The sequence below is a fragment of the Alexandromys fortis genome, unplaced genomic scaffold (assembly GCF_014885135.2).
Source record: "Alexandromys fortis isolate MF-2015 unplaced genomic scaffold, M_Fortis_MF-2015_v1.1 scaffold_187, whole genome shotgun sequence".
Lineage (NCBI taxonomy): Eukaryota > Metazoa > Chordata > Mammalia > Rodentia > Cricetidae > Alexandromys > Alexandromys fortis.
The window spans coordinates 1,346,753-1,366,969 of NW_026068088.1; the positions used below are offsets into that span (position 1 = coordinate 1,346,753).

Here is a 20,217-nt window from a genome sequence, read left to right on the forward strand (position 1 = left end):
AGCTGAGCAAGCCCTGGAGAGAAACCAGCAAGCAGCAATCCTCCATGGTGTCTGCCTCCAGGTTTCTGCTTTGAGTTCCTGCCCTGACTGCCTTCATTGATGGACTGTGATGTGGAGGTGTAAGCAATATAAACCGTCTCCTGTCCAAGCTGCTTTTTGGTCATGGTATTTTATCACAGCAGCAGAAATCCTAAGAGAGCAGAGCACAGCCTGATGCTACCATTCAGCCTCTAGAGAACCGGAACCACAGGTGTACACCACTACTTACTGCTTTACAGACCTCCATGCAAATACAAAGGACATGTCTGTATTTTAGAACAAACTTAACACTGTAACTGAACTTTCACCTAATTTCCAGGTGAAAATGATTATCATTAGTCAAAACAGGAAAGAATAATATAAACTATTGGCCAGGAATCATTACCCATTCCTGTCCAATCAGTCTTTCACACATGCCTTTGTGGATGACCTCTCTCACATTATTTTAAGACAAATTCTACACTCTTTTTTTTTTAAAGATTTATTTATTATGTATACAGTGTTCTGCCTGCATGTATCCCTGCCCGCCAGAAGAGGGCACAAGATCTCATTACAGATGGTTGTGAGCCATCATGTGGTTGCTGGGAATTGAACTCAGAACCTTTTGAAGAACAACCAGTGCTCTTAACCTCTGAGCCATCTCTCCAGACCTAGACTCTTGTTATATCATTTTTAAGTACTTAACATATAGTTTGTCAGGCGGTGGGGGTGCACTCCTTTAATCACAGCACTAGGGAGGCAGAAGCAGGAGGATCTCTGGGAGTCTGATGCCAGCCTGCTCTACAGAGTGAGTGTAAGGACAGGCTCCAAAACTCCACAGAGAAATCTTGTCACAAAATACCAAAAATCAAAACAAAAAGAAAAGAAAAAACACGTGGTTCTAAAAATAAGGTTATGGCTAGAGAGATGGCTCAGAGGTTAAGAGCACTGACTGTTCTTCCAGAGGTCCAGAGTTCAATTCCCAGCAACCACATGGTGGCTCACATCCATCTGTAATGAGATCTGGTGCCCTCTTCTGGTCTGTAGGCATACATGCAGACAGAATACTGTATACATAATAAATAAATAAATAAATAAATAAATAAATAAATAAATAAATAATTTTTTTAAAAAAATAAAAACTAAGGTTAAAATAAAAAGCGACAGCTTTATTAAATATGACAACTAACAGTAACTCTTAGTGTCATCAAATATCCAATAGCATTCTAGTATTTGTTTGTTCAAACCAATGCATTTCTGTTACTGACTTCCACATAATGAGTGGCCCAAGGTGACTTCATTTTGTCCTAGTTTTAGCTAAGCCCTCTTCGCAGCCTGCACTAACCACATCCTGCCCAGCAGAGCTTTCTCACGCAGCTGCACCTGCAGCCATGGGAGCACCACTGCTTCACAGCACTGAAAACCATTGTAATCAACTGAACTAAGATATCTGATAGAACTACATCCCACCCTGCCTCTGGCATGATGTGATCGTGGGGTTTTTTGGCTTTATAAACCCTCCCCTGTTTTTCACTGGGCCTAGAGTTCTTTCCAGCCAAAGCTTGCTCTTGACCTCCAGCAAATAAGGGACTTTTAACCTGACCTTCATTGAGTGGCATTCTCTTGGGTCCCAAGTGGGTACAAGAATTAATAAGCAAACTTACATGCTCAGATTGTTATCAGCATTGTGTGGTGTCTATCTGCACACAAAAGTACTTTCCAAAGGTAAAGTCTCTAAAATCACATTTCATATCATAACTGACATTAATTAATTTGATGACAGGTAATAAAAAACTTTGAAATATAAAAAAACATTCTGAAAAAACAGAAATGTAAAAAAGAATTTAATTCTCATTAGTAGGCTTTAAAGTTTATCACATTTATGTGTGTGTGTGGAGGATGTGTGTGTGTGTGTGTGTGGAGGTTGTGTGTATGAGAGAGAGAGAAGGCAGGAGGAAGTGTGCACATATTCCATGTCACATGTGTGGGGTCAGAGGACAACTTACAGAATCAGTTCTCTCCTTCCACTATATGGGCTTAGGGCTCCAACTCAGTCGGTCAGAACTGGCAGCCTGAGATTTACCTGATGAGCCATTTCCCAGGCTAGCAGATTTGTTTTTACAAAAATCTGTGCTTGGGGCTGGAGAAATGGCTCAGCAGTTAAGAGAACTGACTGTTCTTGCAGAGGACCAGGGTTTGATTTCCAGCCTTCACATGGCATCTTGTAACTGTCTGTAACTCCCGTCCTAGGGTATCTGACATCCTTTTGTGACCTCTGTGGTCACTACCTGCACATTGCGCACAGACATACATACACCCATATGCACAAAACAAAATAAAGGTTAAAATAATGAAAAGCTGTGTTCAATGTATTAGAAATTGTGTCAGTAAGAATGTTGTGTAAACTTGTTCTTCCCCTTGCCATATATGTACCAACATGATATCTTCAAAGTGTTCTCTAACTCAACAAGTATTTGCTGTGTGGCCTTTCACAGAAGACATTTGCCATTCCCTATTCTAGAGAAAGTAAGATGGAAGTAAGAATTTAGCCAATGGAAAGGGAAAAGTATTTCTAAATAATAAGGACAGGCTTGGCACATGAGGATGAGCCAACAGTCTGTGAAAAAGGATAGACAAGCATTGCATGACAGGCCCTGCAAAACATAGACCATTCCTCTGCCTACATTTGACTTTCTGAGCCAAACCGTAATATCAGATTCTTCCAGAAGAGGGCTCCCTTTATTTACTGAGTTGAAAAGCCAAAAGGAAAATTGAAAGAACTTTACAGTAAACATTTATGTACTTATCATTTTTATTTCATCACATTTTATTCATCAACATTTTTATATTTTTTAATCACATATATACTCATCAATCAATAAATCATGTTATTAATAGGTCACTACACCTCTCTTAAAATATATCAGCATGTATTGCAATTATTAGTAATCCAAATTATCTAGTTTCCTTTTTGAAAAATGTTAATTACTGTTTCTTTTGCAGCGCTGGGATCTTAGGCATGCTAGGCAACTGCAATACCATTAGAATGTATTTTGTGACTTAGAAGATGGACTTGATTTGAAACCCAGCAGTGGTGGCGCACGCCTTTAATCCCAGCACTCGGGAGGCAGAGGCAAGCAGATCTTTGTGAGTTCAAGACCAGTCTGGTTTACAGCGTGAGTTCCAGGATGGGCTCCATACCTACTGAGAAACTATGTCTAGAAAAACCAAAAAATTAAAAGAGAGAGAAGAAAAGAAAAAAGGAAACAATTATGATAAGATAAAAAGATTATTGAATCTACCTTTAAAAGCAACTATTGGTTTTAAATGTTTTACATTGGTTTTACTTTTGTATATTGCATACAAATTTTATATATTGATACAACTTTGAGATTAATTTTGTTAAGACATACTGAACATACAGTTCTAATCTTGTTCAGGTATTGTACCTATACACCATATTTAACAATGTAATACAAATCTCTAGCCCTTGAAAATTAATATCATCAACTGCTTAGGATAATTAAGAAATATAGATTAGTAGTTAATTACCTAGTATAATCAAACTTGTAGCCACATTAGGTATGTTTTCAATGTCAAACAAAGGTATAATTTAGATAGGTCATCTTTAAATACTTCAGAGAGCTACAGAATATGGCATTTAAGATGTTTTAATAGCCTAGGTTGTTCTTTTTATGAAAATGAGATATGTCTGCTTCTGGCAGCACCAATCTACTTCAGAGAAGATAATGGGTATCAAAGAACTCCACATGGAGTTTACTTTCTTTGTGGCAAAAGTAAGCCACTCACTGGGCAAGAAAATGCCCCTGCCTCCACTGCTGACATAATGCCATCCTAGTTAGACAAGCAGGACACAAAATATCCTGCATCACAGAAAGTCTGTCGCATATGCTAGGCCTGTAGGCCGAGGATGGATGCCCCAATGTTGCAGAAGAACTTTCGGTGACTGTCCAGACAGCCAGCTGTTTCTGTCATTACTCACATTTTTAGAAGTCACTTGTTTGCACTTCCTGCTTACTCAGTTAATATTATTTCCTTCTTGGGTCTCTGAGGGAGTTGAAGATTAGATAGTTATAGTTTACCAAAGCAAGTTATGATAGAAAGTAAATTAGGTCTAAGACTTTGGACTCATAGATACATTTTCTCTGAATTTGTCAAATGCAAATGGAATACACATTGTTGATGTATTTATTGCCTGTATATAGTATATATAGTCATTGTACTTATTGTTTATAGTTTTTTATATTAGTTATAGCCTTTTCACTTTAGACAAAAAGGGGAAATGTAGTGGCATTTCAATTGTATTTTAATAAATAAAGACTGCCTGAAGATCTGAGAGTAAAACAGTCCCACTGGTCAGCCTTAGAGACCAGGTTATGATAACACACACCTTTAGTCCTGGAAGCCGCAGTGGCATGCACCTTCGATCCCAGCAGCCACACTTAATCGTGCTTCAGTACACACAGCAAGCATAGGACGTTAGATGACAACTATGTCAAGCTGTTTTTTGCCTTCCACCTTTATGTAGGTTCTGGGATTGAACTCAGACCATCAGATTTACAGGACAAGCATTTTACCTGGTGGGTAAAATGACTTTGCCTAATTTGTACTCTTTTTTTTCATTTTTTCTAAGAGAGGGTTTCTATGTATGTATTTGGGCTGTTCTGGAACTGGCTCTGTAGACCAGGTTGGCCTTGAACTCACAAAGATCTGGCTGCCTCAGCCTCCAGAGTGCTGGGATTAAGGTGTATGCCATCACACCTGGCCAGGAAATTTTACAACAGCTTTTTTGTTTGCTTGTTTGTTTTTCGACAGAGTTTCTCCGTGTTGCCCTGGCTGTCCTAGACTTTGCTCTGGAGACCAGGCTGACTTTGAACTCACAGAGATCTGCCTGCTTTTGCCTCCTGAGAACTGGAATCAAAGGCATGCACCACCACTGCCCAACTAGAATAGTTTAATTAAATTTTTTTTAGATTTATTAATCTTATTTTATGTATCTGAATATTTCGAATGTATGTACATGCACCATGTGTCACAGTGTTATCCCTGGAGGTCATTAGACAGAGCTACAGTCCCTGGAACTGGAATTACAGATGACTGTGAGCCTCCATGTGGATGCTGGGATTCAAACACTAGGTCTCCGCCAGCACAAGTGCTCTTAACTGCTGAGCCACGTTTCCAGGGCTAATATAGCTTCTCTCTCTCGAGGATTTCTTTACTTTTATGTGCATTAATGTTTTGCCTGCATGTATGTCTGTAAGAGGGTGCCAGATCCCTTGGAACTGGAGTTACAGAGAGTTGCGAGCTGCCATGTGGGTGCTGGGAATTTAACTCGGGTCCTCTGGAAGAGCAGCCAGTGCTCTTAACTGCTGAACCATCTCTCCAGCCCCTTAAAATAGCATTTCTTGTTTCTTTCTTTCTTTCTTTCTTTCTTTCTTTCTTTCTTTCTTTCTTTCTTTCTTTCTTTCTTTCTTTCTTTCTTTCTTTCTTTCTTTCTTTATTTTTTCGAGACAGGGTTTCTCTGTAGCCTTTTGGTTCCTGTCCTGGAACTAGTTCTTGTAGACCAGGCTGGCCTCGAACTCACAGAGATCCACCTGCCTCTGCCTCCCGAGTGCTGGGATTAAAGGCGTGCGCCACCACCGCCGGTAAAAGGCAAAAAAGAAAGAAAACAGAGGAAAGAAAACTAGCTTTGTATGTGTGTGTGTGACTTGTTGCAGTCTGTGTTAGTTCCTGAGTGCTGGTATTATACGATCGCGGGCATATTTAAATAAGTGGTTAATTATTTTTAGTTTATTAATTTATTTATTTTTGTTTTTTTGAGACAGGTTTTCTCTGTATCTTTGGGCCTGTCCTGAACTCGCTCTGTAGACCACTTGTTTCTTAATCTTTTACTCTTTAATTCTTCTGAGTACTTGAATTAAAGGCATGCGCCACCACTGCCCTGCTAGTTTTAGTTTTTGACACAATCGTAGTAGTAGTAGTAGTAGTAGTAGTAGTAGTAGTAGTAGTAGTAGTAGTAGTAGTAGTAGTAGTAGTAGATGTAGTCTGGGCTCTGTCTTGCTATGCAGACCAACCTGCGAGGGGGCCTCCCAAACAGCTGGGATTAAAAACCTTGCGCCACCGTGTCAGGCTAAGACTATTACTTTTTTTTTTTCTGAAGTTGGAGATTTTTTTTAAAGGGACATTTTATTTTTTTATTTTTATTTTATTTTATTTTATATACGAGTGCTCTATCTGCATGTACACCTGCACACCAGAAGAGGGCATGGATCCCTAGGAATTGAACTCAGGGCCTCCGGAAGAGCTGCCAATGCTCTTAAAGTCTGAGTCAGCCATCTCTCCAGGTCCCGAAGATCGAGATTTAACTCAAGGTTTCGGGTGCCACTCGCGCTATCTCTGGACCATATTGTCAGCTACTACGATTTAATTTTATTTCAAAGGCAAAGGCATAGTGTGACCTTCAGGCTTTACCTGAGAGATACTCGTCTGCGGTCTTCACGAGAAGTGAAAAGACACGTGTAACACGCTGTCTTTTGTCCAAGCTCCCTGCAAAAGGCTGGCTCTAGATTCTAGAATACTTGCCTGCGGGACATGGAACGGCACGGAACCAAAGCCAAGCCTATCTTTTTGACGGCCACCTCCTCGGGCCCAACAGAACCTTTGGAGGTCAGTAACTGTCAGTAATTTCGGTAGAAAGATGTTGCTAGGAAACCCAGACCCGGGCCCCGGAAGTGACATCATCGCAGGGCGCCCGGAAGGGAATTTAGGGAGGAGAGTCTCTTCCCTTGCCCTATAAGGGGTTTTCCCATAATTCTTTCTTTCTCTTCGCCATCTTTCCTCCGGCCGGGCGGCAGCTCCCATCATGAAGTAAGCGATCTCTGTTTCTCTCAATCCGCCTCCATCCTCCGGCAGAGGGCCAGGGGATGGCTTTTCTTTGCGGTGCACACCCTCACGGGATTTGGGTTTTCCTTCCAGGGTCGAGCTGTGCAGTTTCAGCGGGTACAAGATCTACCCCGGACACGGGCGGCGCTACGCCAGGACCGACGGGAAGGTAAAAAGCCGGCTGGGCCGAGGGAGTGTAAGGCCGGTCGGCTGGCCTGGGGAGCACCCCGCCGGCCACGTGTCGGGTGGGAAACCTGAGTGAATACAGATGGGGTGTGAACCAGGGAGGGGAAATGCGCGGTCTGTGTAACTAATAGCCACGGGAAAGGGAAATGGCCAGGACTCGGAGCTGGGCTGCGCGTCTTTTTGAGTCTGAAAGGACTAAAAGCCAGATTTTCTCAAAATTTGACGCCATCCGACCCTTGGCGACGAGCGTAGCTTCCCCTGCTCTTGAGAAAAGATGAAACGTGGAGACCTTGATGCCACCCTGTTACCTGTCACTTGTGTCCCAGCCAAGATGAAAAAAACTAGACTAAAAATCGTGAGGATTTTTCAATTTCAGCGTCTTATACTTTGTATAAAAGGTGTGACTAATTTATGGATTTGTTAAACTCAGGTTTTCCAGTTTCTTAATGCAAAATGCGAGTCCGCATTCCTGTCCAAAAGGAATCCCCGGCAGATAAACTGGACTGTCCTGTACAGAAGGAAACACAAGAAAGGACAGTCGGTAAGTGGCTTACAGCTTGCTAGCCTCTTAAAATTGCGCCGTCAGATTTGGCCATGTTAAATCTTGATTAAATAAGACTTAAAACTTGAAAGCATCAAACAAGTGACAGAAATTACAGAACTAGATGTCACCTTGTATACCACGGTCTTGGGGCCGTGTGTTGAAAGGATCCCCTCTGCAAGTTTCATTGTAGAGGCCCTTGGGATGATGTATGGTGTTGGCAGTGGGTAGAGGTGTGGTGGTAGTTAAACAGTTTAGGTGGTCAGGCTTGGCCAGTTACTAGCTATGCTATAGTAAATAAATAGCACTGGATGTGGCATACATTCCTTCGGGACTGTGGACTGCTCTTGGAATCCCAGTGGAAGCAAGAGTTTCAAGGGCAACCTAAGCAAACCTTGTTTCCCAAAGCAGAATGCACAGTTGGTGGAGGATTCATTTCTAATTCCATTTACTAGATCTGTTTGGATGTAGCAGTGGGCATCTTCTAGGTGTTGGTGAGGGTGTAGAGAAACGTGAATCTTAGTATCCTGCTAAAATGGAATGACAACTGCCTTGACAAACCTTTGCTTTAACTCAAAATGTTAATTTTGTTTTGGGTTTTGAGACTTTTTTTTTTTTTTCTGGAACTCTGTAGACCAGGCTGACAAAATGTTAAATTCAAAAAATTCTAACCACTGGCAGTTACATCCTAACTAAGTATCACAAGCAAGTACTCAAAATTTGGTGTTGAGCTCTTGGAAGGCTGAGGTAGGAGAATTGACATTGAGGCCAGTCAAGGCTGCAAACTCTCTCTTATCTTCAAAAAAGATGTGGGTGCTATAGGTTGAATGCTTGAAGAAAGTTTGCTATTGGGGGGTTCCTTGTTTTTTGTCTTTTCGAGACAGGGTTTCTGTCTTGCTCTGGCTACCCTGAAACTTGTGTTCCGCCTCCTGAGTGCTGTGATTAAGGGGAGTGCTGCCGCTGCTTGCTTTGGGGTTCTTCAAAGATAGCTGGGTGACGAAAATAGTTCTAGTTCTCTTCTAGCCTGAACGTGTTCTTGCTTCGTTCCTTCTTCCCTTTTCTTTTAGCTTTCTTTAAAAAAAAAAAGTATCCCTAGACCTGTAATTTGTTGGCAAACCCTCACATGAACTTAGCAGTGAAATATCCCATTTGTGGGAAATTTGTGGTGATTGCTCAACGGCCCCCCTATTGGAGGGGGGCAAGTTTTTTGGTTAGGAATATTCAGCCATAGATATATATGTAGTGGGATATTTAGCCTTTTAAAGAGTGGGGAACAGCCAGCTTTGAAGAAACAGTCTGAGGAAAGGGGCTAAGTTTTCAACCTTCCTTTAATACTAAGTTTTTTGCTACTTTTATGAATTATAAGTATCTGTTTTCTGATGGTCTTAGGTGGGCTAGATTAAACATTGAGCTGGGCTAGGAAAAGGGATAATTCCATGGTTTCACTTTAATGAGGTGCCTAGAATAGGCAGACTAATAAAGAATGAAATGTAAGGAAAGGGTAATGGAATGGAGAATTGTTTTAAGGATTTTGGATAAGAAATGAAACAAATTTTGACTTTTCTTACTAAAGATTAAATCTTTGAAAAAAAATTTTTATTTTTTTGGTTTTTCAAGACAGGGTTTCCCCGTGAAGCTCTGGCTGTCCTGGAACTCACTATAGTCCAGGCTGGCCTCAAACTCGAGAGATTAAAAGCCTGTGCCACCACTGCTGGGCTACACAATGAGAACTTTTTTTTTTTCATAATATCTATGATATATGATACAGATTTCTAGTTTAGAATCTACAACAGACGTTGGGGTCCTGGATAACTAAAGCTTGGTGGTTTTTTTAGTATTCACTTCCTAAGTCCTTTTTATAGGTAGACTTGACTTCTTAAGCCTGTAAACAGTCTTGTTAAAATTACTTTATTTTTGGTTTTTTGAGACAGGGTTTTTCTGTGGTTTTGGAGCCTGTCCTGGAACTAGCTCTTCTAGACCAGGCTGGCCTCGAACTCACAGAGATCTGCCTGCCTCTGCCACCAAAGTGCTGGGATTAAAGGCGTGCGCTAGCACTGCCTGGCTTTAAAATCATTTTTATAATAGCCTTTATAGACTTTTATTTTTATATATGTGAATGTTTGTTTGCATGTGTGTACATGCACCATGTGTGTGCAGAAGTCAAGAAGTAATGTCAGGGCCCTGGCACTGGAATTAGAGGTGGTTGTGAGCCACCATATAGTGCTGGAAACTGAACCTGGGTCTGCTGCCAGAGCAACCAGTGTTCTTACTTGATGAGCCACCTCTCTAGCCCCTACAATCATTTTAAAAGTGCCATCTGACTCCTGAAGAGAACCATTCTTCCTGAAAATTGAATGATTTTTTTTTTGTCCTTTTTCAGTAGTAAAAGAGAATGTGATTTGTGATACAAGATTAAAACAATTTATAACCTGGAAAGCAATGTTTATTTCGTGTAATTGGCATGAATTAATTTGAGTATAAAATTTAAGAGCTCTTGGACCAACAGGCAAGGCATAGTGCTACATACCTAATCATAGCACCAGGATATAGCAGGACTACACAGCAATCTGTCTTAAACACATATATAATACACACACATAGAAAGAAAAGTTCTTTCCAAAAGTTATTGAATAAGGTTCATCAACCAGTCTTTGCTTTGTAGGAAGAAATTCAAAAGAAAAGAACCCGCCGCGCAGTCAAATTCCAGCGGGCCATCACTGGTGCATCCCTTGCTGATATAATGGCCAAGAGGAATCAGAAACCAGAAGTTAGGAAAGCCCAGCGAGAGCAGGCCATCAGGTGAGGAATGTTCCACTCTGACACTGTAGCTATTGGGTGACCAGATGGTTTTTCTACTGTGGGAACTTAGTTTCATGGGACTGTCAGTTTCAGAAGCATAGTGCAGGCCTATACTCTATGATTTGTTAAACCTCAGTACGCACAATTTCTTATATTAAGCAGACTTGGGTAATGGAATTTATTGACAACTGTTGGGATCTGCTTTTTGTTGGGCTCTTTGCCAAGCTGGCTAGTGAAGCCCCACTAGCCTTGGGTTTAAGATCTTCCTGTCTTGGCCTCAAAGGTTGTACAATTGAGCTGGATCTGGATAATGGGTTTCATTCATAAATAATGGAGAAGGAATATATGATAATGAGTCTACTTGTCCAAAACTCTAGCTCCTTACCAGGAGCTTTAAGTTGTGTTCTTAAAGAGTAAAGTCTTTGGCTTAATGTTGCTTATGACACTCACTACAGGGCTGCCAAGGAAGCAAAAAAGGCTAAGCAGGCATCCAAGAAGACCGCTATGGCTGCTGCCAAGGTAACTGGGCTCTTGGGTTTCTTACAATAGGAAACTTCATCTTTAATACAAGGGTTAGTAAATGACAGGTGCAAGTTTCTATTGGAAATGGTTGTAGCTAATTTCCAAGTCAGTGGTTATATCTCAGGTTTCTAGTGAGTCTTAATTTTAGGTGCCTTAAAAAGGGGAAAATAAGATGATTTCTGTTTGGTTTTTGGTGGGTTTGTTTTTTGAGATGTGTTGCTATATAACTGAGGCTGGCCTTAAGGATGGATAGTCCTGCCGCCTAGGTGGATTATGGGTATGGTCCCTTGTACCCTCTTGACTTTTGTGTTTTGAACTAATTTTACACTTTGAATAACTGTACAACAGTACAATGAGTTTACCCAGCTTTTTCTAGTGGTTAAAAAAATGTAAAGCCATTAAGTTAAAAAGTTTTTTTTTTTATTCTTGAGTGGGCAAGATGGCTCTGCCAGTAAACGCACTTGCTGCCAACCCTAATTTAGCCCTGGGTACACAAGGTGAAAGGAAAGAACCAACACTGAGTTGTACTGACTTGCACACGTGTCATGCAAGACCCTGAGCCCTCAAGCGTAATAAAAATGCTTAAAAAATGATCATTCTGGGTCACCAAGATGGCTCAGTGGGTAAAGTAGGACCCTATGGGAGTAAGAGCTAATTTCCCACACGTCTGTGAGCTCTACGTGTGCTGTACTGTGTCCCACCCGAGAGAAATTAAATGCATCATACTTAAATGACTGTAGTGAGTAGTATGAGACTCAAGCCCCAGCACTTGTGAAGAGTGGAGGAAGGAACAGTTCAAAGCCAGCCTGAAGATCCTTCAAAAATAACCCAACCCAAACTTTGTTACAATTCAGGGCCCCATACTACATTGTATCATCTTACTGCCCAACCTGTAATATTATTACATGGGGGGAAAGGAACTTTATGGGTTACTGTGAAGTTGGTAATGATGCAGTTAAATTACTAAGACAGTGAGGGTATGTAAAGAATCTCAACCATGAGGACAAAGTGACAAGATTCCATGGAATAATGCCCTGTTGTCTTTTTACAGGCCCCCACAAAAGCAGCACCTAAACAAAAGATTGTGAAGCCTGTGAAGGTCTCTGCTCCCCGAGTTGGTGGAAAACGCTAACTTGGTAGATCAGAGTTCTGAATAAAGTCCATTTCAAACTCTAGGTGGTGTTGGATTTTCTTTTCCCTTTCATAAAACATGTTGTATGGGGGGAGGGTGGCTTAGCCACAGACTGTACGTTTAGGCTGCCTGAGTTCCTAACGTTCAATCTCCTGGCCATGCTCTCTGTTGCACTTTTAAACTCAGGAGGCAGGGACAAGTGGATCTCTGAGTTCCGTGACAGCCAGAACTACATAATGAGACGTCTGGAAAACTTTAAAAATATTTTTATCTCAGCAATAATGCCTAATAAAATATTAGTTGAAGAGATGGCAAAAAAATGATATGGGTGTGAGCTGTGTCTAGAGCACAGCTATGATCCCAGCATGTGGGAGACATGAAACCTCTTACTTTGCGTATTTTGTCTTGTTATTTGGAGACAGGGTTTCTCTGTCCTGGAACCGGCTTGTAGACAGGCTGACCTCTAACTCAAAAGATCCACCTGCCTTTGCCTCCCAATTCCTAGGATTAAAGGCATGCACCACCATCCTGGATCCATGAAACTTCCTAACTCACTATCCCTCCTGAATATAGGGTTTCCTTGCAGTCCTAGAGATCAAATCCAGTCAATTGCATATGGGGAAGCATTAAAAGGCATATTACTTTACATATTACAGGCATATTACATTACAGAGCTTTCAGTTGTTGGCAGTATTTTGTTAATCTAGATTGGTTAAATTCACTACCTTTGTTAGCCAAAGAATTATATTGGGTTTGCTTTCAATTGACAAGTGTTTGTTCTTGGCTCTAAGGAGTTTAAGATTAATCTGTTCCTATGATGAGCAGTGAAAACTACTGCTGGAAGGTCCAGAATGTCTTACTGTTGGGGTTATATATAGCAGTGCACCAATACATCCAGCTGTTGAGATGTCTGGCTCTGGCCGTCCTCGGTTCCCAGTTCACCTACTACTACCTCCTGGGTGTTAGGATTTAGTCAGGTGCCACCACACCCACCTGTGTTCTTTTGAGAACGGTTAAGAGTCATACTGCCTACTCTGGCCTCCAGCTCAGTAATTTTCTTACTGGAGTATCTGAATTACAGTTCGATGCCATGTTTAGCTTTTGGATTTTTGGTTTTTGAAACTTTTTTTCTTTGTATTCTGGCAACTCTGGACTGGCCTCAACTGTGTAGACACGCCTACCTCTGCCTCCTAAGTGTTAGCATTGAAGGCCTGTGCCATCAGCACCCAGCTCAGTATTGCTTAAGTATGGAACACTGTACATGTTTCTTGAACTAAAAGTAATAAAGCTGTATCAAGTTTTAAATTTTCTCAGAAGTTCAAGGTCACCTTGGCTAGGCCGTGAATGAGTCAAGCCTGAGTACTTGAGACCCTGTCAACTCAGCCCCCCAATTTTTATTTATTTTTTTTGTTTGGTTTTTCGAGACAGGGTTTCTCTACGGTTTTGGAGCCTGTCCTGGAACTAGCTCTTGTAGACCAGGCTGGTCTCGAACTCACAGTGATCTACCTGCCTCTGCCTCCCAAGTGCTGGGATTAAAGGCGTGCGCCACCACCGCCCGGCTTCAGCTCCCAAATTTGTCAGCCTGCTAACGTAGGTGTGTACAAAAGCGAAGCAGATGCAGTCTTTAATTTCAGCATTCAAGAGTCTGAGGTAGGATTGTTAACGGTTGGGGACCAGCCTAGTATAACGACCGGGCGGTAGTGGCACACGCCTTTAATCTCAGCACTCGGGAGGCAGAGGCAGGCGGATCTCTGAGTTCGAGGCCAGGCTGATCTAGAAGAGCTAGTTCCAGGATAGGCTCCAAAACCACAAAGAAACCCTGTCTCAAAAAAAAAAAAAAAAAGCTTTCCCCTAAAAATCCATTAATTGGTGTAAAAATGTATTATGTGGAATGCACATTCTTTTTTTTTGGTTTTTCGAGACAGGGTTTCTCTATGGTTTTGGAGCCTGTACTGGAACTAGCTCTTTTTTTTTTTTTTTTTTAAATATTATGCATACAATATTCTGTCTGTGTATATGTCTGCAGGCCAGAAGAGGGCACCAGACCTCATTACAGATGGTTGTGAGCCACCATGTGGTTGCCGGGAATTGAACTCAGGACCTTTGGAAGAGCAGGCAATGCTCTTAACCACTGAGCCATCTCTCCAGCCCCTGGAACTAGCTCTTGTAGACCAGGCTGGTCTCGAACTCACAGAGATCCGCCTGCCTCTGCCTCCCGAGTGCTGGGATTAAAGGCGTGTGCCACCACTGCCCAGCTTGGAATGCAGATTCTTGCAAGGACATAACTGAACAGGACCATCTCTGAAGACAGTTGACTTAGGGCACAAGAAATAAGCACAAGGTTAAATAAAGCCTGACTTAGAAGAAAACTGGATCACCAAAAAAAGTACTAATAACATCCTATTACCTCCAGATATTTACTAATGACTTCAAAAAGTAAATTAATTGGGTTCTTAGTTGGACTTACTACCTCATTTTCCCTGTATTCTCAAGGTTTTATTAAGTCTTGCTAATATTTTTAAGGTAGTATTAGAATCATGAGGTCACATCCAGTACAGATCAAAATCCTTACATGGGTTTGGATATCTGCATAACCCTTATGGGCTAGGGAAGGATGCTTATCATTTCTATTATGGTAGGAGAAACACTAATCCCTTCCTCTGAGGGCACAGCCATGTGCTTGCTCCTCACCGACAGGAGCCTAAAACCCTCCAAGATTTCTATGCTTCAGTTCGAAAAAAATTAATGGTATTTTCAGCCAAAGCCCATGGGTTGGGGAAGCCTGGAACTTAGTTTAGGGAAGTGTCCCAGCACTCCAAGAGAACAGCATACTGCGACAAGGAATTTAGGTAATCCAAATTGCCTGTCCGTGTTAACTTTAGTTTATTTAATTGTATGTGCACAGTGTGAAGGTGTCAGATCCTCTGGGACTTCAGTTACAGCATGAACTGCGAGTGCTCTTAACCGCAGAGCCATCTAAATAATCTGGGCCTGCACAGTCGTCACCATGATGAGGATTCTAGAAAAATCTTATTCCTTGGAGATAGTTTGGAGGTAGTTCTAGGAGGATAATTCATAACATTGAGACACCTGATGCTTGATAATACTGCTACTATTTTTGCCCAGAATCCAGACAGTGGCAAGCGATATCTAATTTCAAAATTGGCGGAATCCGGTATATCGAGTGTCAAAGTAGACAGGAAAACGGTCTCCTTTCCTCTGTGGGTGGGGGACGGTCTCTGTTAGGGCAACAAACACCGAACAGCTCAAACACGTGGTTTTTAGAGAGCGTGGGAAAAGGGGAAAAAAAAAAACCCTGCCAGGACTTAAGATGTCTGCCGAAGACCCTCGCATCTGTCAGAAGGAGCGTACCCTCTTCCAAAATGTCCTCCCGCAGTATTGACGTCACTCCACCGGCTCCCTCAGAGCCAGAAACCGAGAGCGATCCAATCGGGCCCCAGGCCACGCCCCGCGCGCGTCACTTCCGGTGGTGCAGCAGCCATTTTGTCAGTGGCCAGCGGATCCCGCGCGCTGCAGAAGTGCAGTTCCCCCTGGTTACCGCCGAGTCGTCGGTTCTCCCTTGGAGCCGCGGGCGCCCTCGGGGAGCGCCCACCACAGGCGTGGGCGTTGCTCCTTGCGCTGTCGCCACTGCCGTTGCATCTGGACGGAGCCGGAGCGCTGTCTGCCTTTCCCGGTCGCTGACAGGCGCCCACAGGGCGCTGCCATCGGCGATGTCAAGCGAGGAAAGCTATCGGGCCATCCTGCGCTATCTGACGAACGAACGGGAGCCGTACGCGCCGGGCACCGAGGGCAATGTCAAGCGGAAAATCCGCAAAGCCGCCGCCTGCTACGTGGTGCGCGGCGGGACCCTATACTACCAGCGGCGGCAGCGGCACCGCAAGACCTTTGCGGAGCTGGAGGTCGTGCTGCAGCCGGAGCGGCGCCAGGGCCTCATAGAGGCGGCCCACCTGGGCCCCGGGGGCACTCACCACACCCGGCATCAGACCTGGCACGACCTGTCGAAGACGTACTGGTGGCGAGGTGAGCACCGGCCCGGGTGGCGGGGCGACGGGGCGACGGGCTCGCGGGCCACGGCCCGCCCACGAGGCCTGCGTGCGCCCGTCGCGAGCCTCGGGGCTCGGGCGCCTGGCCCTTGGCCGGCCCGCCGGCGGGCGTTCGGCTGAGCCGCGGCAGCGGAAGCGAGCCGCACGAACGGGCGGGGGACGCCAAAGCAGCCGCACTTCCCCACAGGAAGGAGGCCCGGCAGGCGGGGGGCGGACCCTCGCCCGGGGTGGGGCTTCGGGGGGCTTCCCCCGGGGCAGGGCCAGCCGCGGAGGCTGGGGCGCGGCCTCCCTGGGCCCGCCTCCTCGGGCCCCTAGGGAAGGGGGGCGGGCCGGCCCGAGGCTCAGACCCCTCCTCTCTGCCCTCGGGGGCTCGCCTAGACCCTGGGCTGCTGTCTTCAGCGAGCCCGCTCGGATTGGGCCAGTGGGTTTGGGAATCTCTGGTTCCCCTGCCCGCATTTCTCTGATTCTGCAACTGCAACATTAAAAAAAAAAAACGCAGTTAGCAGTAATTGTGAGCAGGCGTTTGGAGGCACTTTTTTTAGAGCCTTAAAGACTGACAGATACTTTTTCTTGGGGCAAGGGGCAAGATGGGCACACATCATAAGAGATTTAATTAGGAAGCATTTATACCGCTTTGGGCATGTTTTCACCCCTTGATTTGAGTATGGCAATCTTCCCGCCTCAGCCTATTAAGTGTTGAGATTACAGCCCTGATTTACCAATTACGGTGATGTCAGAGCCTGTTTTGTGTGTGGTTTTTCTGAGACACGGTTTCTCTGTGTAACAGCCTTGGCTGTCTGGAACTCCTGGAACTCACTCTGTCTAGCCTTGAACTCAGGTCCACCGGCCTCTCCCTTCTGAGTGCTGGGATTAAAGGCGTGGGCCACCACACCCGCCTGTTTTAATAATCTTTTTTTTTTTTTTTTTTTTTTTTTTCAAAACGGCCCCTGGAACTGTGAGACTACGCGCACGTTGAGAAAAGATAAGGCTACCGTGATTTATTGACATAACTATTTAGGCTTAGGTTACTTATAAGTTACTTAGGCTGGCCTCAAATGCCCCACTAGCTGGGATTACGAACTTGTGCCACCGGGACCTGATGTAAGTAATTGTTTTTGGGGCTAGAAAATAATAGCCATAGCCGGGCGGTGGTGGTGCACACCTTTAATCCCAGCACTCGGGTAGCACAGGCGAGGCAGGCAGATGTCTGTGAGTTCGAGGCAAGAGCTAATTCCAGGACAGCTAGAACTGTTACACAGAGAAACCCTGTCTCGAAAAACCAGAGAGAGAGAGAGAGAGAGAGCTAAAATTTTTGATCTGGAAAGCACATGAAAGCAGAAAAGCATATTTTTAGTTTAATGTATGGGAATATTTTCCCTGTATATGTGTATGTGCACAATGTATGTACCTGCTGCCCATGGAGGTCAGGGGAGGGCATTGGAGTCCATAGAATTGGAGTTAAAGAACATTGTGAGCGTGGGTACTTAGAACTGAACTGGGGTCTTCTGTAAGAACAGCAAGTAATTTTTTTTTTTTTTTCGAGACAGGGTTTCTCTGTAGCTTTGGAGCCTGTCCTGGAACTCCCTCTCTTGTAGACCAGGCTGGCCTCAAACTCACAGAGATACCCCTGCCTCTGCCTCCCGAGTGCTGGGATTAAAGGTGTTCACCCCCATTGCCTGACTCATACTTGACTTTTTAATAAATCTTTCCCAGAAGTATAAATAATATATTTATAGTTTCTATATATTGGCTGCTCTGTTAGGACTAATAATAGAGATTTTATTAGGAAGAATTATGCCATTCTTAGCTTTGGAGAAATTGTATAAATTATAGTGAATTCACCTATGAGTAAAGCAGTTCTGCTTATAGTGTTTATATATTTTTAAGCTTTTTTAGATTTAATTATGTGTATCTTGCCTGCATGCATGTGTGTACACTACATGCATGCCTGTTGAATTCCCAGTAGCTGGAGTTATAGATAGTTGTGAGCCACCTTATCATGGGTCCTGTGAATTGAGCCCTGGTCCTTTTAAGAGAGCATAAGTACTTGTTTGTTTTGTTTTTCGAGACAAGATTTCTCTAACTTCTGGCTGTTCTGGAACTCTTTGTAGAACAGGCTGGCCTTGAACTCACAGGAATCCTCCTGATTCTGTTGCCCAAGTGCTGGGATTAAAGGTATGCATCACCACTGCTCCATCAAATTAATACAATTATTATTATTACTATTATTATTATTATTGGTGTGTGTGTATACATGCAGGCCATAGGGAGCTCATGGTTTTTGGACTGCAGCAGTCAGGTTGAGCAGCAAGGGCCTTTATTTGTTGCATTATCTCATTTGTTCTAAATTCTAATTTTTGTTAGGTTTATTAACTTTGTCCAAATCAAGCCTATTTTAAAAACTCTTGGTAGTCTTTCTCTTCCTTAGAGAATTCCTTTGTGGATACAGTCCAGAGTTACTCTCAGTTTTTATTTACATTTTTTTTAGATTATTTATTTTATGTGTATGGGTGTTTTGGTGATGCCCACAGAGGCCAAAAGGTATTGGATCCCGGAACTGGAGTTAAGGATGGTTGTGAGCTACCACGTGGGTTCTGGGAATCAAACTTTGGTCCTCTGCAAGAACAACAGGCTAGTCATCTCTGCGGCCTTCGTTTTATATTTTAAAAAATACCCGAATTAAGTAAGTGTGGTGTCTGCCTTTAATCCTAGCACTTGGGAAGCAAAAGCAGGCAGATCTCTGAGTTTGAGGCCATCCTGGTCTACAGAGTGAATTCTAGGACAGACAGGTTTACACAGAGAAACCTTGTCTCTAAAAACAGACAAATAAACAAATAAATGAAATGAAAGAATATATTAATTAAGCCAGGCCTTTGATCCTAGCAATCCAGTCCCATTGTTAAAGAAGCAGAAGAGGTTCACTGCAACATTGAGGCTAGCCTGATCTGCACACTTAGTGCCAGGACTGTATAGGGAGAATTTATCTCAACTCCATGCCCCAAGGAATCTGAATTAAATTTTGAAGAAGATGAAATTCTGAAGAGTAAACTAGAGTCATAGCTGTATTTTGTTCAGATTGGCTTGGGCAGATATTTATTGAATATAAAGATATAGTATGTTATAACTTATTAAAGACAATTCTAAAGGTAATGGATCCCACCACTTGAGAGGCAGAAGCAGCCTGGTCTATATAGTGAGTATGAGGCTTGCCAGAGCTATCCAGTGAGACTGTCTAAATACAGAGAAAGACTTTTCAGTGTCCTACTTTACTAATTTCATGTACTGCTTCCCTCTGTTGTATGATTCTGATTTCCCCACCTAGGGCTGGAATATGCTAATATAAGATTTTTTTTATATTTATTTATTATGTATACAATAGTCTGTTTGTGTGTATGCCTGCAGGCCAGAAGAGGGCACCAGACCTCATTACAGATGGTTGTGAGCCACCATGTGGTTGCCGGGAATTGAACTCAGGACCTTTGGAAGAGCAGGCAATGCTCTTAACCGCTGAGCCATCTCTCCAGCCCCTAATATAAGATTTCTATGCATCCAGAATGAATCAAAATTCTTAGCAGGTGAAAACTGGTAAACATCTAATACTTTAAAATGCACTACAAAACTATGATGTTTGATAGATTAGGTGAATTAAACATGTATTACACTTAAGGATTTTTTAACTCAAAAGAGATTATTTTGATTATAATTCCATCATAAATTGTAACATTTATATTACTAGAGTTCAGAAACCCTGACCAGGCATAGTGGTACACACCTTTAATCCCAGCACTTGGGAGACAAAGGCAGGTGGATCTCTGTGAGTTACAGGCCAGCCTGGTCTACAAAGTAAGTTCCAGGATAGCCAGAGCTATGTAATGAGACCCTGTCTAAAACAAAAGCCCTTTTTCTAGAGCAAGAAACTATTCACAGGCTTTTTTGTTATATGAGTACCCATTCCATGTTCGACTTAAATGCTTATAGTTTTGTTTGTTTGATTGTTTGAGAAAACAGAGTCTCTTTGCCAGGCTGGACTATACATTTTCTTTTTTTTTTTT

The 20,217-nt window shown here is 43.0% G+C and overlaps 2 protein-coding genes across 3 annotated transcripts in view; both read left to right on the top strand.

The window, feature by feature from the left end:
- Positions 1-6,809: 6,809 nt before the first annotated feature.
- On the top strand, positions 6,810-12,144 carry Rpl24 (ribosomal protein L24). Its single transcript, XM_050122356.1, has 6 exons — positions 6,810-6,906; positions 7,015-7,090; positions 7,538-7,648; positions 10,311-10,447; positions 10,903-10,966; positions 12,021-12,144. Exons 1-6 carry the CDS (start codon positions 6,902-6,904, stop codon positions 12,099-12,101), a joined length of 474 nt encoding a protein of 157 aa, XP_049978313.1. The 5' UTR covers positions 6,810-6,901; the 3' UTR covers positions 12,102-12,144.
- Positions 12,145-14,125: 1,981 nt separating this feature from the next.
- The window catches only part of Zbtb11 (zinc finger and BTB domain containing 11), a 46,095-nt gene continuing 40,003 nt past the window's right edge, over positions 14,126-20,217 (top strand). The window contains exon 1 of one of the 2 annotated variants that reach the window (XM_050122344.1): positions 14,126-16,142. In XM_050122344.1, coding sequence (XP_049978301.1) covers positions 15,485-16,142 — 658 coding nt within the window. In that variant the 5' untranslated portion in view covers positions 14,126-15,484. The remainder of the gene's footprint in view (positions 16,143-20,217) is intronic. The other variant, XM_050122345.1, reaches the window with a different exon arrangement.

Bases quoted from the DNA above. Each gene is read 5' to 3' on its own strand.
- Rpl24 (XM_050122356.1), top strand. The intron at 7,649-10,310 runs GTAAGTGGCTTA...TTTGCTTTGTAG, and splicing joins AACACAAGAAAGGACAGTCG to GAAGAAATTCAAAAGAAAAG. The intron at 10,967-12,020 runs GTAACTGGGCTC...GTCTTTTTACAG, and splicing joins CCGCTATGGCTGCTGCCAAG to GCCCCCACAAAAGCAGCACC.